We start from the raw sequence: 25,190 nt of genomic DNA, 5'->3' as shown, positions 1-25,190 counted from the left end.
ACCAGCTGGGCAAGCCGGTTAACTTTAGTAAACATCTTAATTTTTTAATGTTTCCTACTAAAAATTGTTCATATTGCACCTTTAAGAGAATAACATTCTAGGTATTATGACATCTTTGTCTTGCAGAAATATCTACTGAAGATAGCACGCTAACCCACTAGCGTCTGCCTGTCCCGGTCCAACATTCCAGTGGTGTAAACACAAACACTTCCTGGTTGCTCTGAGCTCCCAGTCTGGACCACTTAATGCACTGCCAACTGAGCTAACCAGCTAATGGCGGCTACAGTTAGCATTTAGTCTGGTCATTTGTATGTTATGAGTTCAACAAGCGGCCAACTCTTACATACTGCACCTTTTTAATTAAAATTTTAAGTTTAATATCTGTCAGCTGAACTTGATTTGGACTCAATAACCGTGTGTAATGGGAGCAAGTATGTAATTGTGTGTTGTAGTCGCATGTTAATTCGCTTTGCGAACTACCTTGTTATAAACACAAGTAGATGTCGTAATGAAAGCTGAATGTCTGCCACTACTTTTTGTGCTGAAGAGATGCTTCCCGTTAAAAACCTTGCAGCTTTACAACATGATGGACGCGGGCTGGAAGAGTTTCACAATGCTTACCACTGTATATCAGTGACCCACTAACCTTGTCTTGGAGGCCAGACACCAATAAAAGTGGCCATAAAGCATGCAGAAACTGTGTACGGCTACGGCTGGTCTGAGTTACACGCCGTGGCACCGCATTTACAGGGGCTGCAGGTTTGTCAGGACAGAACAATGGCGACTGTATTGAAGGACCCTTAATGCTGGGATTTTTATTTGGCCCCTGGGAGGCAAAGCAGAGTCTGAGTTTAAAGAGACGATATGCAGGCCGTGCATGTGCAGGCCTACTTAAGTGGAGTGTGCACGTGTACGTTGAGGAATTCGTGCATTGTATATGAATGCACGACTTTTTACCACTTCCTGACTCTTGACCCTTGACTTTTAGATTTTTTTTTTTTTTTTTTTAAGGATGTGGGGGGAGTGAGGGTGGTGGTTCTCAACTAATGAGGGCGACTGAAGTAAATTTTGGCATAATTTAATGAGGGCCTTAATTGCAGACTTAAGCCGCACATAGAAATAGTGTAATTTTAACAACTCTGTAAATCTATTCTTTAGCTTGGTGAATGTCAGTGTCTTTGTGCATTTTGTGATTTTATAACATTAGTCAGATTTGCAGTAACAAAGGCAGCATTATGTGGTTGTGTTTTTTTTTTTTACCTTTAAATTAACAGCTTCAGCATCATTTTGACGGTAGAGTGTCTTGAAACAGACTGGAAAGCATCTGTCTCAGCCACTTCAACCATCTTATCACAGCGTTGCATACATGTTTACTTCAAGACACGAGTTTTCAAGACATGAAATACTTGCGACGTAATGAGTTTTGTTTGTAGTTCTGCAAATTCCTGTCTGACAGATTGTTACAGACCGAGGATTTGTTGTTTACAACTGTGGTGTTTCACTCAGAAGCTGTGGGGGAGCCAAACCACACAAAATACCAATTTCTACATAACGTTGCTTTAAATATTTTAGTATGTATTATTATTTCAAATGTTTTATTTGCAAGTCAGCTCCCCTTTACTAGATCAGAATAGCACTCGGTAAAGTGCATACCCGAATGCTCTAAATTTGAAACCAGCTGTAACTTGCTTAATGAAAAACGTCGCCCGTCTTGCAACGTTAAAGAAAGTTCAGCAAAATTCCTAGATCCGTCCGTCTGGGCTGCACCCAGGGCTGTAGATAACAGGCTTTGTGTACACGGTTACAGGTATGATCTGAGAACATATAAATGCATGCTTTTGTGTTATCGTTGCCTTTTGTAACGTGATCTACACGCATTATATTTCATATTTGAATGGTATCCACTCATAAAACCCTTATCGACGTAACCATAAAGGCCTGCCGTCCACAGCATTGGAAAAACTAGATAAGACATAATGTTCTCGCTATCTGACAGTGATCATGACAACAACACTGGTGACACAAAAACTGTTTTTGATTTGAGCCACTCAGGTCAAGGCGGCAACTTCTTCTTTGTTTTGTTTCATTGGTATAATCTGCATGATCCAAAGCTGAAGAAAGATCTTCCCGCAGAGGAGTGTCATTGGCAGCAGTGCTCCCTCTCCCAGGTGTAATTACAGAGGAGCCGAAATTTACGGTAACCAGGAGACACAACTTGCTTTCTGGAAATATGGTGAAACCAAACCAGGAGAGTGTTTCTTGTAAAACCAGCTTTCCCGGTCACCAGTCCAAGTCAGACCTGCCTAGTCAACAGATAAGGGTAACTGTAAGTAGCAGAAGTGAAACTGGGATGGAACAAAGTGAAATCCCACCATTGAAGGAATTTAGAATAATTTACCCGGTAATTTAAGATAAGGCAAAAAAAAAAAAAGCATCAGCAGGTTCTGTGGTCGTGAAGAGAGCTTGGAGGGTATCTGCATGAAGAAAAAAACTTCAGTTGTTTGTATTTATTTCCGATGAATTTATCAGTGTTGGAGAATTAGGGCTGTACTCTGGTTAGGTTCTGTAGGGGCTCGGGTTTTAACAAAGTTCAAGGACTATAATCAATATCAGAATACCGCCGCTATATCGTATACCCCTCATAACCTGAAACACAGGTATGCTTCGCGTGCATGTAACCACAAGTTCGAGTACAATGAATTCAACGTCAACATGTGATTTATACACCTGGTAATATAATCTAATAGGATTATACAGTGGAATGCAAGTTTTTTTTTTTTTTTTCCTGAATGAAGTCCTTGGGAGCAGAGTGTAAGCTGGAGCCTGGAACTTTTTAACAGAGGCTGTAAATGCTCAGCTGAATGAGCTCAGGCAATGACACAGGCAATTAAATTTGCTGTGAGCTGCTTGAGGTGTCCTAAATTGTTAAGACGCAGAGACCACTTACAGGACAGGGTCCCTCTACATGGTATTCTCACATGACTTTGTCCATATTAAAGGAGACCTTCGCCCAAACTATCAGTGTTCCGTCATTGTCTACTCACCCCCATGCCGATGGAAAGTCCGCAAAACATTTCTGGAGCGCCACAGCAAAACAGCGTCGCAACGATTTCTCCTCAAGAACAGAAGTAGATAGGGACTTGTTTCAAAACTTAACAGAAACACTGAAAAATGTACATACATTACTCGTTGAGCTCGCCCGTAGTAATCCAAGTCTCCAGAAGCCCCCAGAGCCAAATTGATTTAAAAGGTATTATTTACACTGTTTTTATATGTACACTATGTGATTTCAAACATATTAATGAGGTAATAATATGAACTCAGAAATCGAATTTCTTTCCATAACTGAATTATCAAGCTGTTCTTAGAGGAAAATAAGGTCCCTGGAACACTGTTTGAAGCTAGAAAGGTGGTAGGGTCCGCCACATATGAAAAAATTAGAACGGTATGAAACTGTGTTGTCCGTCAGTTTAATTGTTCAGTTTATGTTCTGATTAAAATTTCTTTTTTAATGTAGCACCCATCTACTTCAGGTTTATTCAGAGAATGCCAACACATTTGGCGGACACCCTACTCTCCGTCGCCATTGGCTGAATGGATAATGACGGAAATTTTCCCTCTTGGGTGAACTCATCCTTTAAATATAACACATGCGGGTGGGGGGGGTGTCCTGTGCGTGATGGCGTCACGATTTAAAGCAGCAGGTTGAAATCTCTACATCACGGAAGTACAATCACAATTCATGACTTGTAATATCCTCATTAGCCGTGTCAAAGTCCATAAAATCATGACGTTGAAGATTTTAAAAAGAGCAACTTCAGTCTCAAGTCTCGAGCAACGACTAATATAAGCTGTGCGTTTCAGAGCTTTTGTTAAAAAAAAAACTCGGTGTTTTATAACATTAACTCCTGGATGCTTTCATAACCGGCGCGTTGCCGGGAAGTAAACACGCGCGGGAGGCTCTATCTCACAACACAGCGTCTCTGGAGTGAGGCTCGCGCTGCACCGCACACCGGCCAGCAACTCAACACAGAGCGCGGAACAAACCATTCGACCACCCTGACACGGGGGTGGCGGCGGTGCGGAGACCGACAGGAAACGCAGAGGTAGGCAACGTAGCGTCGAATTCTCCGCAATTTATCCTTTCACACGACACACCTGGAGAAGGTCAATGTACAGTTTGGGCCGTTTGTGCGTGAGGCATCAATTACAGAACATCGCGAGCGTCGAACAACGCCTGCCTGCATTTCTTCACAGATAGCGTAGCGCTCTCACGGAACGGTTACATGTGTAGCCTTCAATTTGGGGACAGCCATACCTATAAATTAGCCCGCGAGTGTGTATGTGTGTGTTTCTGCAATGTCATTATCCTCTTATTCAAGCTTTTTTTATTTGACACCGGAGTGACAGCGCGGCTTATGCTCGTCGCGGTGGTATCTCGTGTCTGCCGGCACAGCAAGGGGCACAATGTGGGAAAAGGAGGAAGCGTGGGACTGAGGTAGCGGTCACAACTATGAGGCGAAGAAGTTCTCCTGCTGCTACATCTGCAGCAAGTGCAACACCCCCCCTCCCCCGCCAACGGTGTTATAACTGAGGGATATGATCTTGAGGGAGTGGACATGTACAGGGTTTGTCTGACAGAAAGTCAAATCACACCTAAACATGTCTGTGTGATACTAAATGCACCATGAAATCACCAAGTAGCACCACATGACATGGCATTAAAAGTGTGAACAGATCATTTATCAACAATGCACAAGGGTGCCCTTTAAATTGGACAGTGTTGTCATGTAATCTTGCCATGTAATCTTGCCATCCGGTTTACAAGTCAGACTACCGACACGATCTGTTTTGAAGTATAGTCTTGAATAGGAAAAGCCAGATTGTTCTTTGAGCTGCTCAAGGCTTCACAAAGGTTCTGTACACTTTTCGATTTTGCTATTTGAAACAGCGGGAGAAATTGTTCCCCCCCCCACCGGCCCAGACGCGCATCCAAAATCAACGTTTTAAGTCCTTGAGCGTGCTTGCGAGGCGCAGATAAGGGACACACACCCACGTCCTTGAGACACACATCGCAGATAAGTGAGGCGACCAAACCAACTGTCAGAAAATGCACCCAAACTCTTAGTCAATCCCGGCTGTAAAGATGTGAGTGTTCCGTTATTTGCGCTCTCTTCGTTTTTCACAATAAGTTAACTGTCTGTCCTTCCCTCGAGGGATTATATTTGTTTTTTGGTCTCGGCCCGCTAACTTATCTCTACACTTCCTTTGTTTCTCTCTCCACAGGGGTGTGTGTGTGTCTCTGCCAGAACCGGTGATGGTCGACAAAATGCCTCCAGAGCAAGGAGACGCGCTGCTGAACAACTTCAACCAGGGGAGCCTGCCCAACGGGAAAGCGGCCACCAAAGAAGACGGCCTGCATGCCAGGGGCCAGTGGGCCAGCAAGGCTGAGTTCCTCCTGGCCGTGGCGGGGCAGATCATCGGCCTGGGAAACGTCTGGAGGTTCCCTTACCTTTGCTACAAGAATGGCGGAGGTAAAGCGTGGGGGGGAGAGAGAAAGTTTCAGCTAGAAAGTGTGAAAAATGTCCTCTCTCTGTCTCTCATCTTGTCCTCTTTCTTTCTTCCTCATTTTGTCAAATGTGTCGGAGAAGTGTGAATTTGATTTGAGTTTTGTAGCAGTGTGAAGATTAAGTTTGGATTAGGTCTTGGCTGCAGAGTTTAGATTTCAAGACGAATAAAAAGGGGTTAAAGTTATTTCAGCATTAGATAGTTGACTGGATGTGACCCCTGGAGGTTTCCCACACTAATGGCGCCTTCATTTTTCCGGCGTCCAGGTGTGTTCTTTGTACCGTACCTGTTGTTCCTGGTGCTGTGCGGCATCCCCCTGTTCCTCATGGAGACCTCACTGGGACAGTTCACTAGCCTGGGAGGGGTCAGCGCCTGGAGGACTATCTGCCCATTATTTGGAGGTACGCCTATCTTATTAGGTCATCAGTAGACTATTTCTGGCTGCAGACTGCGCTGTTGTTGTGTTGCATCACATATTGCTACGTGTGACGATTATCAATATCACAGATGTACTGGTATCTGTGTGTATGTTGTCACGTACTTTTTCAGAATATTATGCAGAGGAAATGCTCAGGGTACTTTATTATTTTACTATTTTGTTTATTTTAGGGCACTGATTATTATGATTATTATGATTATTACATATCGATGTCATATTATTCATTACTACATTTGGTCGATGCAGAATGTGTGTATATTGGCTGATGTATCGATATTTGTACCCCGTTTAGTCGGTTTCAGCTTCCGCCCCAAGAATATAGTATCCCCGAGGAACTAATTATAATTTTCCAGAGCCAAGGATGATATATTTAAACATCTTGTTTAGTCTAAAACCCAGTGGTGTTCAGTTTTTCTCTCGCATTTGACAGAGAAAAGCAAAAAGCAATCTCATGAATAAAACACAGAAGGTTAAACATGCATCAAAATCGTTGCCAGCTCATGTGGAATGGACTGTTACGATACGTGAATGTAGAATATGTAAGGGGACAGGGATGATTTGTCCAAGTATCAGTTGTCATTCGTATGATGTCACAATAACGGTATTTGGTTAAAAATATTGTTATTTTTGATTTTGTCCCAGTGTAGAGGCAGGAGTGTTTTTTTAGTTATTTATCATTATCAAATGATCAAATTAGTTTAAGCTAAAACAAAACGATAAGGTAAAAGTTTGAACACACATGGAGGCAACTGCAGTGTAGTGTCAGATAACATGCCTCGGGGCTTTAAACCGGCTTTTATTTTTTGTGGGTGTGACATGCATTACAGGTCCTCCGGCCAGATTCGAACCAGGGTCCACTGCGTTCACGGCATGCGCTCTAACCACTCGACTACCTGCGCGCCCAAACCGGCTTTTAAACCAGTCTTCTTTTCCATCTTTTCCTCCCTCTTAGACCACATTTCCTTTCCTCAAACTCTCGCTTCCTCTCCCACCTACGTTCTCCTTTCCTTCCCCTTGTCTTTTATTCCTGATCCTTCTCTCCATTACTTTGTCAACATCGATACAAAACATTGCAGACGCACATAATAACAGCAGTCCGACTGCAATCTGAAGTTCTGTCATGCCCTGCCAGCTGCTTGCGTGTGCAGACCATATTGAATTTCGGTCTGTGTATCAAAACAATTTAAAAGGTTCAGAAGGCAACACGCTCGCTGCCTGCCAACAAAAACACTCTTGTTTTCATGTTATCTTGCTATCCAAACAAAGGATTTTAGTAAGGTATTAACCAGCGCACAATACACCAGTGGAACAGAGCATGCTGGGATCAATGTAATGATTTTCAAAAGAAATAAAACTCTTGAAACTTCTCACAGATGATCCAAACCCTTCAGGATGGAAGTTGGTTTACCATTAAACATTAGGATGGTAGAAACACTCCAGTATCAAGTAAATCCATACAGCAGACTCCATTTCTGTTCTCAATGGTGTATTTATGTATAGACACAGCTCAATGACTTATTATTAAGTCAATTATAGGAACTAGCTGATATCCATGCTGCCCTTTCTATACATTAGATAGTGGATATGTGTTTCCTGATTGAGCTCTGATTGGTTGACGTTTGCGGCATGTAAGAATTTTAAATGACACTTGAAAATGAACTAAAGCTATCAATGTGAAGAAAGAAACGTTTTGGTGTCATATCAAAGACGCCCATCTATTGTGTTGGTTCCACCAACCGAGCCAAACGGCGCCCCAGTCGCTTTAATGTTTAAAGCTGATGTTCAGAGTTTGTTCTCCACTTTACAAATAGGAGCTCTGCAGACAGTCTCACCACAAGATCACTTAGCTGCTGTTCTGGAGCTTTTCATTACGTTACATTATGATCTTCCACGACAACTCAAACTCAATCTGCTTATGAAAGTCTGGTCATATGATTGAGAGAGAATCGCCAGAACAGCTATTGAAATTCATCTTGTGGGGATATTGTTTTCGTATTGTATTTAGATATTTGGACCTTTAGCAGCCCTGTTTTATTTTCCCTCAGTGCAGTTCAGCCATTCGGGAGGCTCAGAGAGGTTACAGGAGACAAAATGTTCCAGTTGAACTCACTGTTGTCCATTTCAAAGCTCTCGTAAAGCGTTGACGTTCTCTTGTGCAGGTGCTCCTAATGCCAATAGCATGCTAGCTGGACCACCTGGTAAAACACATATGTGCGTGCTCCATACTGCTTTTGTTTTTTTGTTTTTTTCACCCTACTCATTGACAAATATTTATGAGTGTGCCAACATGTGCTGCTCTGCCCCTCAGTCCATATGGCCCGCAGATGCACACACATATTTGCACGTGCTCACAGTGTCACCAATACTCTGTTGACAGCTAGCCGTGTGAAGGCCATGTGTTTCTATCGCTGGGACAAACTCTGCTGTAGCAGAGACTGTGCAGCACTGCCTCTGGCACACGTGTTTGCGCATAGACGCGCTGGTTTGCACATTTCAATGCGGCGTCATAGGATAATGGCTTGAATTCCATTAGAGGGTCCCACAAACGGCTAATTGTCTCCAGCCCCACACCCTCAAACCCACTCAGTGCATCATAAGACCATCATTCATTCTTATAAAGATATACTAGATGTGGGCTGCAAGTGGAGTGTCTCAATCAATGGATGCTTTCATTTGGAGCTCAAGTGACTTGGAAGGGATAATAGCTTATTTGTGCATGAGTGCTTTGATGCAGTTATTTGTGTCACTGCGACTTATCCCGCTGTGTTCATTTGCTGTACACTGGCCATCGATCACACCCTACATTTGTGTGTCTTGGCGTCTCCTTATGTCCGTGCAGGTCTCGGTTATGCCAGCCAGGTGATGATCCTTCATGCCTGTGTGTACTACATCGTCATCCTGGCCTGGGCTCTCTTCTACCTGTCCTACAGCTTCCAGGCGGAGCTGCCCTGGTCACACTGTAACAACACGTGGAACACCGGTCAGTAGAGACGTCATTGCAATTTGAGGCCGCTGTGTAAACCTAAAGGGGTCATTAGAATGTGTTGTTTGTGTGTGTTTGTTCACCTGCAGAGTCTTGTGTACTGTTCGACCACAATCAGACAGGCAATGCGAGCAGCCTGCCGGAGAACGCCACCTCCCCTGTCATGGAGTTTTGGGAGTGAGTCTAGCATCCTTGGTTTCTCATCAATTTTTTCTTTTGTGGTATTGATCATGCATTAACAGCAGTTTTTGTGTGTGTGTGTGTGTGTGCGCGCGCTAGGCGGGAGGTGCTCCGTCTCTCCAGCAATTTGGACGAGCTGGGACCAATCAGCTATAAGCTGGCTCTGTGTCTGGCCGTGGTCTGGCTCGTCTGTTACTTCTGTGTCTGGAAGGGAGTCAAGTCCACCGGAAAGGTGAGCAGAAACCACAGCAACATCATCACAGTGCAATTTTACACATTAAAGTGTGTTCACAGGTCTTGCAAAGTACTACTACAGATGTGGGAAAAAAAAACACTTTAATGTGTAAAACTGGTGGAGTTACCCTTTAAGTCAGTAGACTTATTTCTGGTATGAATATTTCACCAACATCGTAGTTGCAGCAAGGACTTTTAGCAGCGTCTGACAGGGACAGGTGAACGCCGGCGTATGTAGAACAACAGGAAGTCAGTAAATGTGGCTTTGCAGTGTTCTGAGGTTACAACAGTGGCAGTGACACAGAGTTCATGAGGTCTTTCAAGATTTCCATCTAGAACTATAATTAGGTCTAATCTGAACACACAGACAGAGACATGTATGATGGCGTTATCTCTGTATGTATTAAAAGTCTGTAAAGCAATATAAAGCAAGATGGCTAGAACATAAAAAAATCACTAATCGCTAAAGTAAACTTGATAAGTAAAACGACATAGCTCACGCTCAAGCCCTCAATGTAACTTACTGAATCCATAAGAACATCTCACAAAGCATTATGGGAACTGTAGCTCCAAAATCTAGAGCATGATTATCCCCCATATAGACAAGTGGTGTTAGAGGGTTCAGTAATGAAAAGAAGGAATCCCCTTTCTTCAGACAGCAGAGATCACAAGGTCAGATAAATGGTGTCCATGAGACTGGCAGCGTCTCAGCGTCTTGCTCGAAGGCTTTTCAGCAGAAAAGAAGCAGATGCTTGCTCGTTTGTGTCCGCGGCACTGCTGGCATCTTGATAAAACAGTTCCTCGCTTTAAAAGCTGCTATTTCCGGTTTTCCTACCTGAGCTTTCAAGTTGGGCTTGATTTGTTTGAAATGCAATTTTTACACTCAACACTCAGTCGAGAAACTGTCCTCCCAATAGGTCCTGGAGGATCAGGAAGGACTGGTGCGGGGAGTTGACCAGGAAATGTTGTTTTACTGGTGGCTTTATCGTCCTCTGAGAACAGATTGTTTATTCAGTATGACAAAATACATACTTATACGTTTTTATTATTACTTTATTTATATTGTAAATATTTCAATTCTGAGTTGAATTTCTTCTCTAAAAGTTCACAGAGCCCCTTGAGTACATTCATTGCCAGAAAATTCCCTTTCATGCTTTAGTACCTTTCAATATAAGTAATATGTGTTTCCGCTGTAAGTGAAGAGAATGTGCACGCAGGGCCGTGAAGGAAGTCATTTGATTGAATCATTACTCTTTAGAGATTTACGATTACATATTGAGAAATCCTTTAATTTGCTCTAAACCAGGCCACATCTAGTAGCATAAACTTGTGCAACAGAAAGTCTTTTTTTGGAAATACCAAAACACTGACGGTTAGCAAAGTCGAAAACAGAACATAAATCTTCCTCTTTCATATGGCTAGTAAATGAAATAAGGGACCGGGCACTGCAGTAATTCTGTAGAGCTTGTTTGTCGTGTCGCCGCCACCATCCGTCAACAAGTTTTAAGACTCCAACTTTCCAGGGTTCCCTCTAGTTGTATTTTAGCTCTGTTTGAGGACATTACTGACGTGTCCCTCCTGTCTCCCTGGCATCCTGACCACATCCCCCCCCCCCCCCCGCCCACTGTGTACATTCTAGGTGGTGTACCTGACAGCCACCTTCCCATATGTCATGCTGTTTGTGCTGCTGGTGCGTGGTGCCACCCTGCCCGGAGCGACCCAGGGCATCATCTACTACCTCAAACCCAACATCACCCGCCTGGCGGACCCACAGGTACGGACATACACACACACACACAAACACACACATGCTTTGAATGTGTTCAGACTATGCACCACTAAAAAAAAAACCAAAAAAAAAAAACCTCTCTTTTGGAGAAATTCTTCCAGTCATTCTTCCAGGTGGTATAGCTGCTCCTACAGTCAGGGGGCCTTACCTGTCAGGTGAGAAGGTGTATTGTCAGGTCTACAGCGAGTAGGAAACAATCGTGAACTCTGAAATAGTGAAAATCAAGTGTCTGTTCTCAACTATTTTTCATAACAAAAAAACGATGCCCTTACTTTGAAACAATGAGAGCTAATAAGAGAGACATAATTTTGCCTGAATTTTCACATTTTAAAAAAAGATGAAGATGTTTGAATCAGAAATAGATATGGTGTTTTGGGAGCAATCACCGAATCTACTATGAAAGACAGATTATTGTCTTCTGTTGTCACTATACAGACCGTCAAGATGTTGACATGTTGATTTAGCTATTTTGATTTTTTGTGATTTCTCAAATTTATATAAATCTGCACCCTGTTTTTGCAGACCAAGGACACCCTTAGTACATCTGACGTCCACACACTAACAGAATAGTGAATAGTTAATTATGGATATTCCAAATTAGTCAACTAATAGCCCAGACATTTGACTGGCAGTTTCAACTTTGAATAGTCGACTAGTCTAAAAGTAAGAAAACACTCAGCTTCTTTGAGCATCATTATCTTTATCATTATCACCATAATGAAATGTAATTGTCAGATAAAATATTGCCTACGTGTATTTGTTTACTACTAGTGATAAGATTTGACATTAGCTTTACTTTATTCCAAGTAAACCCTCTGTCTCTCTCTTTCTCTGTCCCTCTCTCTCTCTGTGTAGGTATGGATGGATGCAGGCACCCAGATATTTTTCTCATATGGAATCTGTTTGGGAAGTCTGACAGCCCTCGGCAGTTACAACAAATACAACAATGACTGCTATAAGTGAGGCACTTTGTCACGCACACAAAAAAAAAACCACACAACATCCGTCCTTAGACACTCAGCATCTCCGCTCACACTCCACTCCAGACACACCGCGTCCACTGAAATGTACGACGCGAGCTCCCTCCGGTCAGATGGCTTCCACGAGGAATGGCTGGAATGGTCAGAGAAAACACACTGACACAGCCACACCTCAAAAGAAAAGCCGTCGCTGCCATGTTTCCCACACTCCGGTGCTCCCACACACACATAGAGAGAGCGCCTTACTCTTAGTGTGTATTTACAGTAACAGGCCGGAGCTCAACATACAACACAAGGCCAAAGACCAAGATCAAGACCTCACCTGTTTCTGTTACAAAGCCAGTTTACCTAACGCACCTTACTACTTTTTGGCTTTTTGTGTCACGTTGTCTGAACTGTTAATCCAACTTCCTCAAGCTGCGTCTTGTTATAATGCAAAATTAATTATACGTGTGTGTGTGTGTGTGTGTGTGTGTGTGTGGCCCTCCAGGGACTCTTTCGTCCTGTGCCTCCTGAACAGCTTCACCAGCTTCCTGGCAGGTTTCGCCATCTTCTCTGTGCTGGGCTTCATGGCTGAGGAGCAGGGCGTGGACATATCCACAGTGGCCCAGTCAGGTAAAAAAAAAAAAAAAAAAAAAGCAGCGGTGGTGGTGGAACCAGGATTCTTTTCTCTCAAGAACTAAACTTTTTAGGTAATGAATTAATCCACTGCAGTATTTCATGCTGACCGTACCTAAAAAATTAATCTAGAAGTATGAGAACAGGCAAGATTAAAAATTGTAGGTCTTAGTTGAAGGTATTATCACATGCCATAGCAGTCTTAGATAAAAGCCTCCCTGGGTGCACGGGTGGCACCGAGGCCGAATTTTTGCTAGGTCTCGCATTCCAGCCAAGCCTCATTGAAAAAATAAAATAAAAAAAGGTTATACAGCATAATGTAATCACACAAAATAAGTTCATGCCAGTCGGGAGGTTTTTCCATGAGAAAGCGATTCCTGCGATCCCTTACAAGGAAAGAGCTTTTTAACGTTACAAAATCAGCTAATGCGAAGACCCACTATTTGTGACAACAAATTAATATCCCTGTGTCACTTTCAGGTAAAAATAATCCAATATTTCATATTTTTCTTATTGTCAAAAACTTAACTGACCATAGTTCCAATCCAAATACCTTTAACCCGTATTAATCCGCGGCTGAAAATAGTCCCAAACAAATGCCCTGTTTCCTCCTGCTTTGCTTTGCTATCAACTACAGTGCCCATACTGCTTTAGAAAACTACTTAGCCTTTTAACAAAGTTACATTAAACACAACTAAGTACATTTGACCTGTTTATTTAAAGATGTTCATCTTCGATAGTAATAAATAGGCTTTAAGCTGAGTGCCACAGACAGGGTAGGGAAGTTGAAAAGTTCCGCAAGATGCAGATACATCACTGGATTTGGTCTTTTTGATGGATTTGTTAGCAGTTAGAAATTATAGAATAAAGCAGCTTCTTATTTTCATCTAATTTTCACACATGCCCTCGGCCGCACTGCTGACATAAATCCAGCCTTCTTCTTCTTATAAATGCAAATATTTATAATATTTATATTTTCCTTTATTTAAGACAAAAAAACACCTTGTGTGTGGCTGTTTTGTTTTCATAAATAATTGTTTATAATTGGATAATCTACCAACTATCGATCATACCTTAGTCGGATAGGAAAAATCTGAATCCGTAAAATCAAGACAATACTACTGTTTGACATTATATGTTTGACAAAGATGTATTTTCATCATGTTTTTCCTTCGGTGGCATGTTTCCTCTCAGGGCCGGGCCTTGCCTTCATTGCCTACCCGAGAGCTGTAGCCATGATGCCTGTACCCCAGCTCTGGGCTGTCTGCTTCTTCCTCATGATCATTATGCTGGGACTGGACACACAGGTAGAGACACAAACACACACACTCCGATTATGATGAATTACTTTTGGTGGCATTGATGTAGTATCGTGTAAAACGTATCGACCCCGTGTCCCCCTCCGTCACTCAGTTTGTGAGCCTGGAGGCCCTGATGACGTCGGTGTCTGACCTGTATCCTCATCTGATCCGACGAGGCCACCGCAGAGAGCTGCTGCTGCTGTTTGTCTGCATCGTCTGCTTCCTGCTCGGGCTGGTCATGGTCACGCCGGTAAGTGGATGGGTGTGTGGACGGGGTGCACGTGATCCTCCGACTTATTTGTTACGGAATAATGTCATTTTCCTTCTTTCGTGTGCATGTTTGTCTCCACCCGATGTAGGGTGGCCTGTATGTGTTCCAGATCTACGACCACTTCTCCTGCAGTGGAGCCAGCCTGCTGCTGCTCGCCATCTGCCAGTCTGTGGCCATCGGCTGGATTTACGGTACAAATCCTAACTCCTCTCCTTCTATCTTCTAAACTCTTCTCTCTTTGCCGCGCCTCTCTTATTATTTTCTCTCCCTGCTCCTCTACTTTCTTTCCATTTCTTTTCCTATCATTCTTTTCTTTCATTCTATCCGTCCTCCTCCCCTCTCTCTTTTGCCTTACCTTTCATTTTCTTCTCTCCTTTTCTTTCCTTTCTTCTTATCCTTTCCTCTCTTCTCCTCTAATTTCCTTTTTTTTGTCATTTCCTTTGCTTTCCTCCTTTCCTCTCCTCTTTTCCTTTCCTTATTTCCACTTCCTTGCCTCCCATCTACACTAATTTCCTCTCCCCTTTTCTCTCCTGTCATTCCTTGTTTTTTTCCCTTTCTCTCCTCCTAATACCTCCATCTTCTTACCTTACCTTTCATTTCCTCCTTTCCTTCGCTTTATTCCCCCCTCCTTGCTTTTCATTTCTTCATTTCTTTCTTTTCATTTCCTTTCCTTTCAACCTCTCCTATACCCTCCTCCTCACTATCCCCTTTCCTTCTTCTCTCCCTCCTCTGTCCTTTCCTCTGCTTCCCTCTTCTCTTCTCTTCTCTTTTCCCTTTCTTTCTTCTTCCTTTCCTTTCGTGTCTTCTCCTCTTCTGCAGCCTCACACAGTCTCTTTGTTGTTTTCATCTTTTAATCCTGCATCCTGTTGCTTCTTAACCCATTTTGTAGAATTTAACCCACCATCCCATCCCATGTCTAAATTTAATGAAATTCAGTTGACTCTCATTAGTCTGACAAAAGGACTCCGGATTCTGTTAAATTTGAAAATTCCTTAATAAATCTCAGGCTGATGAATTCAGGTTATAAAGAGAATATAAAGACAGACCAGAGTTTTTTATTATCACTCCACTAATGAAAGTAGTTCCTAAAATCTGATAAACACACCCAGTCAAACGGTCCACTTCCTCCCCTCCTTCTGCATTCCACTTGGAGTCAGTAGACAGTATATTAACATGACTGCAGCTACCCACTGTTGTAAGGAGACTGGCTCCTAGCCAGGCCCCTGTCTGTCTCCTCCGGGCCCTAAATCAGCCCCCGGGCCCCGTCGCCTCTCAGTCTCAGCCTGGCGGCCCCAGGGAGCCCCTATCCCAGCCAGACCTGGGGCTCAAGAGCATTTTACAAAAACATTGTTTGTTTAAGTGTGAGATGGGTGGAATGTGCCATGTACGTACATCAGGACAAGCACATTCAGTTCTCAATCATTTGGACAAGTTACTTCGTGTTTGGTAGAGAATAAAGACCCAGAAAAGTTGTGAAATAGAATTTTTTTTTTTTTAAATGTAGTGCTATCACAGGTGAAAACCAATATGTCAAGTAGATTAGCAGAGAGTGTGTGTGAGTGTATGGGGCCTGTTTTTACGGCTCTCCCAGCAGTAGGCGAGTGGAGCAGCAGAGGGGTTTTTAAGTGGACTGGGTAACACAGCGGTCAGGACTCCAGTGCACCTTTCCCCTCTCTTTATGACTGTGGGATTTCACGGTTTTCTAAGGACTCTAACATACACTGACACTCCTCTGCGCCACCGCCGGTTATGTGCTCCTGAAGGAATTTCGCTCCACGGGCTCTGTTGTTTTAGAAAAGGGACACCCACTGTCAATCAGTGAATCATCAAAATGTTAAAACCTGCTCACAAGGACTACAAACAGAAAGGGGAAAAAAAATTACACATGTAAAGTACTTACTACCAAGTACATACTTTAAATTAACTGAAGTTAAAAATCGCTCATTTATACCAAGAACGTTCCACATGCCATAAGTATGGAAGCTGTGAAAGGTCATGCTTGCAATTATTTTTTTCTTTTTATTGAGATCTCTACTTCATGATTTTGTTGATCTCTAGAAGGATAAGATTCATAAAAGTGGAAATGACAAACACACTGCTCTGTGGGGTGGTTTTGAGAGTATTTAAAGCAGGACGTAACATAAAGTATGTATGTAAATAAGATTGAAATAGAGTCTGGCCTGTTCTCCACTTGGATCAGTCGCTACACTTGTCAGGATGCCATCTCTGCCTGCTGGCATGGCACTGCTGATCTCTGAAAACCATTACGATGATTAAGAAGAAACAAGTTCTTGTTTTCACGTGATTAACACGCTTTTTTTAACTCGTGATCTTGAGATAATGGGGTAAAGCATGGTGGTTCTTGGCTTCTGTAGATAAGACAGACATGTTTTTTCATTAAGACAATTCATGTTTTCTCTCGGGAACAACTTAATTCATTACCGATCTTGAGATAATACGGGGAAGAAACTAATTGTTTGCATACTGGTTCTTGGCTTCCATACATTAAACACTTTGTTTACAATAAAGCACATTAATGTGAAAGACAGCCATGTCTGAATGACAAATAGCCATCACTTTCACACTTGATGAAGCCATCAGTTCCACCTATTGGGCATATTAGTACTCTACTACAACTACTAGTTGGTGCTGAAGTAGCAGGAGAGAGTCAGCTTTTTAGGCCGATTTTAGTTATTGTTTAATTGTATTGTTAAAGGTGCAATATGTAAATATTGGGCACTTGTCCACTATCACAGGACTGCTGGGTGAAAGAGGTTCTCAGGCCCAAGGCTAGCTGGTTAGCATGCATGTTCAGTAGATATCTTTGCAACACAATACACAGACGTCTTTGTCACAATGTCAAAACTGTTATTTCTTCACATTCTCATGATAATTTTACTAATATTCTCTATCGTACACCTTTTAAGGAAATTGTAATGTTCTTGCATCCCTTATATTTGTGATACCTTTTATGTTTGCCAACAAAATATCTGAGATACAGAGCCACAGAGTGTCAATAAAATAGATGCCAATCGGGCAAGCCATCAGACATCAGGCTGTAATTGAATCCTTGAGTTCAAAACAACAGAATTGGAAGTGAAAACCAAGCTGATTGTTTTATATTATTTCACAAACTGTCTTGAGTAAATGTTCGTTAAATCTTTCAGAGCCACTTCCTGTTTTGACTGAGATGTAGAACTATTACAGTGTTTGCTTTAGTAGCTTTTTCTACAGCTTGTAACAGCATTGAATGATCATATCAGCGGATTAAGTTTGTTTAGTCTCTAAATAAAATATGAAATGTAATTTTTATTTTCTCTCTATATTTTGATTGGTGTGTTTTAGTTATTTGTGTTAAAAGCAGTCGGCAATTAAGTATGTTAGTTTGTGTGTCTTCACGTACTTTAGATAATAAATTCCTTCCTTCTAGCCATAACCACTGCAAGTACTGCTACTACAACAATGCTTAAATCTCCTGTCGCTACTTTTACTGCTACTTGTCACAAATACCACTCCTAGCGCTTGTTCTACAAAGTAGAATCAATTTCGATGTCAGATAAACGGTTTCTTTTTCATTCCTTTCTCTGGTACCTTCCTCTCTTGTGGTGGACACTGGCAAAATAAATGTGTTCCAACCAGAGTTGGCCACCGCCACCAAAAACAACAAGCAAGTCCTAAAGCAAAGCATGATGTCAAACCGAGCCACAACCACTCATAGTGAAGTTGTTGTTCTTGCCCACAGGAACCGACCGCTTCAGTGCCAACATCAGAGACATGACCGGCTACAGCCCACTGCCTGTCTTCAAACTGTGCTGGAAATACTTGACCCCAGCTGTGTGCACTGTGAGTGACCCCCTCCCCTGCTGACGTGCTGTCACACTGTTTGGTGCCTGCTTACTGTGAAATAGTATACACATAAACGCATGTTTGGGATGGCGTACAAATTCCTACTTGTGCCTGTCAGTCTCCAGTGACATGTGTGGTCTTTCCATGTGTCTACATACTTATGTTATACTTATCAATAACTGTTTGCACTTCAGATTTGTTGTTACATTATCAGGGAATAACGGGATGAGTCTCCCGTCTATAGTGAGTTTTCTGCATCCTTTTCGATTTTTACGCAACAGTTTTCTTTCCAGTCTTTGGGCTACGCTAAGCTAACTGGCTGCTGGCTCAAGTACATATTTACCGTGAAAAACATCAGCGTGATTTCAATCTTCTCATTAACTCTCAAGAATGAAGTGAAAAAGCTTATTTCAGAATATGTTTAACTGTTCCTTTAGGTGCTGTCCTAGTGGTCTTCCATCCTAAGACATTGCATCTTGATTCAGATTTCTACTTGCAAAGACTAACTGACTCACTCCTTCTTTCCGTCTCTTATAGGCTACCTGTCTGTTTTCCATCATCCAGTGGTCTCCACTGAAGTTGGGGAAAGGTCTGGTCGCTCCAACCTGGGCCACTGCACTGGGCTGGGTCCTCACCTTTTCCTCCGTCTCCCTGATTCCCATCTGGGCCGTCTATGCCCTGGCCACCACCCCAGGAACCCTGCCACAGGTTATACCAGAACTCTAATTAATTAATTTAGTACCATGTGCTACTAAACTTTTCACTGAACTCAGTGATGAAGATTAAAAAATAATAATCTACTAACTGTGATTTCATTTTTTTTTTGCCCCCAGCGGGTCAAACAGCTGTGCAGCCCAGCCAAAACCTCATCGCTGCCCTCTCGCCACTTCCCCAACCACAACTCAGCACTCCCCTACGGCCCTGCAATGCCCCTGACTGAGAAGCCAAAGCAGCCAATCAATGACATCATCCAGGATCATATGACCTGATAAGGGGTCAGAGACGATGTAACACTGGATGCTGGTCAGCCAGTCAGGTGTGGCGAAGGGGAGGGTCGAGGTTAGAGTTAATACCCCGCGTTCCAGTTGAAAGATAAGCTCACCCAAAAATGAAAACTCACACCCATGCTGATGGTAAGTCGAGTGAAGTTTCATAGTTCACAAAACATTTGCGGAGCTTCACAGCAAAATGGGGACTTGTTTTGAAGAGGTCATATTGTGCTTTTGGGGTCTCTTCTTTTACTTTATTGTGTTCTGAAGCATTTTTGTGCATGTAAACAGTCTTCAAAGTGAAAAAGCCCAGATTCCACGCCAAAGGAATTCCTCTCTCCCACAGAAAACACTGCTCCTGCACTGCCTGAAATGCCTGGTGAAATATATACACTCCAGTCAGTCAGCAGACGTGCAGTTGCTACTGCTGTAGTCGGGTTATTTTCGATCACACTACCTTGCGCAGCATGACCCACCCTACACCGCCTCTGATTGGCTACATCCTACCCACTAATTAATGCGCATGTGCAACTCTCACCAAAGATTTAACAGAGGCGAGATGTCTCACAATGGAGCGTTTATGACACAGTGTGAAAAGGGATGTTGCAGCTATGCACCATATGAGAAAAATTATGTGTTTTTTGGAAAATTAATTAATGTAAACCAAATTCTACTAGGAGCACGAAATACAAGTATGGACAAGAACATTTGCATAATATGGCCTCTTCAAGAAGATATTAAATCTTAACTATAGCTGCTACGCTAAATTTAGCATGCACCCCATCTTTTAACCATGTATTAAAGCAAGTCCCCATCTACTTCAGTTGTTTAGGAGAATGCTGCTACGCTGTTTTGCTGTGAAGCTGCAAAGCTTTACCCAACTTTACATCAGCACAGGGCTGAATTTTACTTTATGGGAGATCTGTTCCGTTAAGGGGCTAAATCCTTGCCGGTCCACTATTGCAGACTAAATATGGTGTAATAGACCACAGATGCATATTTCTCCTCGATGATCTGTTGTGTAATGGAGCATTAAGGCAATTCTTACCAGGTACCTAAATTGGGAGACAGTTAACCTTACCCTGAAGACCTGTCCCACCTCCTGTTACCGGCTACCAGAGTTAGTTATTCAAGACAGCACACACTCCTCAATCTTTTGCTTAAAATCCAAAATGTTTCTGTTTACCAGTTGAATCACTGTACTCGCGGACCATTTAATCACAGCCCTTCTAGCCATCTAGCTAAATAGTAACGCTAATGTTTTCCATATTTCTTTATTTTGCCAGCATTAGGGTAACTTAGCCTACCACTCTACTCTCCATGAGAGATGACAGTATGCATTAGCTTGTGTGCTTAGCTTTGGCTCCCCACTGAATATTTCTGGTATCATCTGGCTCTGTGAGTCGGACATGTTTTATAAAGTCATTTGTCTTTTGTATGTATGCTGCACCATCTGTGATTGGCATATCATGGAGTTCAAATGGTTCATAACATGCCTTACAGTGAGACCAAGTGGTGCTAATGCAAGAGTTGCATTAGACAAATACAACTTCTTACTGCCAATATATCAAGTGCTTAACTTGGTGTCATGGTTCTACGTTATCACTGAAAAAGAATATTGAAATGTGCAGTAGCTGTCTTCATCCATTCTACACATTTGTCTTGTTTAAAGAAAGTTGGTAGGAAAGTTGATCATACTTTTTGTTTAGTCATGAGCTGCTGTCTTAAATGCATCCATTTTTATGTAGTTTCTGCAAAATAGAAAGCATTATTAGAATATCTTTGTACTGTACCAAAAATAATTATAACTTATCAAGCTGGGAAACATGCAATCATAGTATCTAAACCAGCAAACAATTTTAAAATATCGCTGCTGTCCTGTTGACAAAACAGTTTTTATTCTATGCTACAGATGTTTAACTATACATTTCAAAGTAGATTTTAATGAGAAAATGACAAAATAACTGAATCGCTCCAAAGTGAATCAATCTTAGGCATGGCAACATGCAGTAAATGAAGAAAAGACTCTCTGCAGAGTATGGATGTTTAGATTTTTAGAGTGGAGTGAAGTATCATGTCAGATTTAAGGTATATGTTACCATTTTTGTCTTTTTCCTTCATCAATCTTCTGATGCAGAGAGAAAATAAGAGTGTCCTGTCCTCTGATTAAATGAACAGTGCTGTGTTTCTATAAAAAAAAAGACCTATCTGCTTCTCGTTTATTATAATTTCCCCATACCTTGTACATAAAAACGACTTAAGTTCGTCATGTTCCTTTTCATATATCACTTTTATAGAGGCTCTAAAATGTCAGAAGCCAGTGTTTCCCCCAGGAATTCTAACAGCAGTGGTGCTGAAGTGTGTGTGTGGGTTTTACTTTGCACCAATGTTTTGCGCATCCGTTCACGCAGAAAGGCTGTCAAAGTACAATCTACACAGGATACAAAATTCCTGGCCTCCCTCTGTCATCCAATGCGTCACCAAACTTTCTTTTCCTTCACCAGCTCAACAAACTCATCTGAAAATGAGCATCTATATATATATAATTGATTGATTGCAAATACATTTACAGTGTAGGTCTGTCAACACTGGCCAAAAATTACATTAAAATGTTCTATCTGAAGTAAATACACAAGTTGAAATGGGTTTGAATTTCTGTTTTTAATGAGCATGTGTTGAATCAGCCAAAACCAACGCCTGCGTCGCATTAAGAACTCCCAGTCACATCCACTAACAAACACACAACCTCTCTATGGCCCTTTTTATTACACAGACATCACACAATAGCGCTCTCTTTACGCTGCCTTTGTTTATTTACGATGGGGAAAAAAATGACGGCACGATGGCAACCCATTGTGTGATTTTGGATTGCATGCCACATTCTGCCAGCAAAACAGTCGTGGCATGTGACAGGACAGCAACGGCATCAAGCTCTAAACAACGGCAAAACACAGTAACAACATTTCTTCTCTTTCTGGTTATGTGGCAGCTGATTCAATCCTCATCTTCTTTCAGTTAGCTGCTAACTGCAAGCTAGGCGCTTGGTAAATCTCCCGGCGGCGGATCGCAAACTTAACACATCATCATAACATCCCGTCCCTGCCCCTGTCTCCGTCGCAGATGTCGATTCCGCGCCGTCATTACCTCCGATGCCGTCTCGCATCGCCAACGACATATTCAGCATTTTTGGAAAGTAGGGTTTAGTGTATCTTTTAAGATGACTGATGCTTTGGATATATACTCGTTATCTCTTCGCTAAGTTACACACCATGCATAAAGATAAATGGGATACTGACAGACTAAATGGTGGCAATGGCGGGGATGTTAGATTTATCATCCACGACCTTCCCTGACTGTTGCCTATTTAAAGGTGCAACATGTAAAAAATGGCTTATTCCTTAGGCGGGCAGCAAATCAACAGAATAACCTCCAACTGCTGTGGAATGTAGCTATTGTTAGCTCAGTTAGCCGTGCAGCTGGTGTTCCTGAATGTGAGCTCGGACCACAGGCAATTTTTGTTACTTAGGCTGCTAGCACATCTCCTTCTGACCGGCACAGGCCATGGCTAGCTAGTTTGCACACATTCTGTTGACGCGTCGATGTTTCCAACTAAAATGTTTACATATTGCACCTTTTTAAGCAGAGATCATGAGTTTGTTGTGTTTTATGGAGACTTTTTATCGAAGCCGCGGCGCGAATCATCATTTAGCCGTGGTGCTGCGCTGCTGTTAAACGCATCCAGGGGGAAACACTGTCCAAAAAAGGTGTTTTGAATAACTGACTTTGCCTTTTTGCTTCTTTTTTTTTTCATCAATGTGAGGTCTTTCCAGAGTCTCAGTGGTGTTTAGGTTATGAAATCACCGCAAACTTTTTAAGTCTAGGACAGAATGTACTCTTCACTGGGAAAACATCTTAATATCCAAAAGGTGAGGGACGGGGATTTTTTTTCTTGGGTGTGATGTGTTTGATAATACAAACTTGAAGCTGCTGTGTTTCCTCAAACTGTCACTCGAATTGAGATCCCTTTCACACGCTCCTCTGAGATTAATTTAACGAGAAACAAAGTGCTAAACCCATCTGGTGTCTCTTTTTACAGAAAAGGCTTTCATTCACTTCCAGTTGATCCAGGTGTGTTGTTGTCTCTGTTTACAGGTGTAGCGATGCACCTCTTTATTTTAAAAATGGGCTTCTTTTGTATGCACTATTGTTATTTTCTTTTTTTAAATTTAAATATACATATACATTGTGGATAAAAAGAGTTTGTGTTGTCATTTCTTTCAAGTTGCGTGAGAAGCTGCGCACGATTGTGTGTGTGTGTGTGTGTGCAGGTGTGTGTGCAGGTGTGTGTGTGTTTGAGAACAGAGTATGCTTGCGGTCGATGCTGGCTGTCACCCAGGAGACATTGCGCCTCTCCCTCGGCGCCATGGTAACAGATGCTAAGAACACACCTGGCATGTATGTGTGTGTGTGTATATACTATATATATATATATATATAGACCGATGGAGAAGTGAGGACTTGGGAGAGTACACACACACACACACACACCATCAGCCATTCAACCATCACAGGAACAAGTGCTGTGATTGCCTTCATCTGAAGCGTTTTCATCCTGATGGGAATTACTGGTTTAACATCCATGAAGGGACAGAAGTGAAGGGACGGCAAGGAGAGATGGAGCAATAGGAGGATGGAGTGTGTGTAGAGGAGGAGAGGGAGTCATGGAGACTAAAAACGGGAGGGAGAGTTGCAGCGCCGCGGGGGTGATGAATTCTGACACCGCCACTTAGATATAGCCTAGCGGTTATGTAAACGGCTCGGCATGTCAATTAACCGTATTGGATTCCCTCCCCTCCCCGGTCGCCGTAGGAAGTGGGCCGGTCCCACACACACGTGGCTTGGCACGCGGGGATCGCACACACAGACACACAACTTGTTTTGGTGACGCTCAATACTGTATGGAGCCCGCTTTGCACGTGTGATCCGGGTTACTGTGTAATTGTGTGTGTGTGTGTGTGTGTGTGTGTGGATAACGGGGGCGGTTTATGTCCATATGGTGGCTTTGGCATACATCTCGGTTTCAGATGATGGGGATTAAAAATGATCCAATGGGCTGAGTGTGTGAGATTCAAAGGGGGGAGAGAGGAAGAGGGAGGGAGAGGAGGACATTGTAGGGGTATGAGCCAATGTGTGTGTGTGTGTGTCGTTCCAGTGTAGCATTGAAAGATTCTGTGGAAAGTTGCCTAATTTGTGCTCAGGCTGTGCCACGACTTTGCAGCTGCAACACATTCCACCACATGTATTAACCATCCTGTTTGTGTACATACACTCATCACACTGGAGCCACGGTCACGCAGCCACACTCGCGAGGGGTCCGACTTGACATCACAGCGTCCTGATCAAACATCCTCTCTCACACAGGGCCCCGATTTGCTCCAACTTTACAGGCATCAAGATTCCCCCCCCCCCCCCCCCCCACCCCCTTTTACTGCAGGTAATACACATGACAGTTTGGTGTAAAGGAGAAGCAGGCGACAGCGGGGGGTGGCGGCTGGAGACGAGGCTCGAGGACAGAGAGAAAAAAGAGGCGGGAGGTACGTTGCATAACAGCGGGGTGATATGGACGTGGAGTTGAGCTTGATACTGGATCCACTCTGCAGTGGTCACCATCGTGAAGTTGTGGAACATGAGGGCACTGTATCTTAATGTTTGATATTGGGCAGCAGGGCCGTGGCAGAGATTTTGGTAATGGGGCCCTAGCCCTCAATTTCAAGGGGCCCCCCTTAAAACAACAGAGTTACAAGGTGGTGGCTGAGATATCGCCCTATATTAGATGGGACTACCTTTGAAGACCCTCATATGTCATCAGTGGTCGATAACATTTATGAAAATAGACGCATCCGGACATCTTCAAAACGATGTCTTCAGCTGTTGTAATTTCTCTTGCATTACCGTGGCAATCGCGGCGACACAATGTGAGCACTTGAAACTC

At 42.7% G+C, this 25,190-nt stretch overlaps 1 protein-coding gene across 3 annotated transcripts in view; it reads left to right on the top strand.

Moving 5' to 3' along the window:
- LOC115577172 (sodium- and chloride-dependent GABA transporter 2-like) overlaps window positions 1-23,454 on the top strand; it is a 28,038-nt gene extending 4,584 nt beyond the window's left edge. Inside the window, exons 1-15 of one of the 3 annotated variants that reach the window (XM_030410060.1) lie at window positions 3,905-4,106; window positions 5,287-5,534; window positions 5,835-5,969; window positions 8,847-8,987; window positions 9,080-9,167; window positions 9,270-9,402; window positions 11,044-11,178; window positions 12,049-12,152; window positions 12,664-12,788; window positions 13,986-14,098; window positions 14,205-14,342; window positions 14,452-14,554; window positions 18,106-18,206; window positions 18,747-18,917; window positions 19,043-23,454. In XM_030410060.1, coding sequence (XP_030265920.1) covers window positions 5,318-5,534; window positions 5,835-5,969; window positions 8,847-8,987; window positions 9,080-9,167; window positions 9,270-9,402; window positions 11,044-11,178; window positions 12,049-12,152; window positions 12,664-12,788; window positions 13,986-14,098; window positions 14,205-14,342; window positions 14,452-14,554; window positions 18,106-18,206; window positions 18,747-18,917; window positions 19,043-19,198 — 1,860 coding nt within the window. In that variant the 5' untranslated portion in view covers window positions 3,905-4,106; window positions 5,287-5,317 and the 3' untranslated portion in view covers window positions 19,199-23,454. Of the gene's footprint in view, window positions 1-3,904; window positions 4,107-4,910; window positions 5,149-5,286; window positions 5,535-5,834; window positions 5,970-8,846; window positions 8,988-9,079; window positions 9,168-9,269; window positions 9,403-11,043; window positions 11,179-12,048; window positions 12,153-12,663; window positions 12,789-13,985; window positions 14,099-14,204; window positions 14,343-14,451; window positions 14,555-18,105; window positions 18,207-18,746; window positions 18,918-19,042 lie in introns of those variants that run through there. The other 2 variants (XM_030410059.1, XM_030410061.1) reach the window with 2 other exon arrangements.
- The last annotated feature ends 1,736 nt before the right edge of the window (window positions 23,455-25,190 follow it).

The sequence above is a fragment of the Sparus aurata genome, chromosome 24, assembly GCF_900880675.1.
Source record: "Sparus aurata chromosome 24, fSpaAur1.1, whole genome shotgun sequence".
Classification (NCBI taxonomy): Eukaryota; Metazoa; Chordata; class Actinopteri; order Spariformes; family Sparidae; genus Sparus; species Sparus aurata.
Note: the sequence above shows the minus strand (reverse complement) of the source record. Positions and strands in the feature narration are given on the sequence as shown.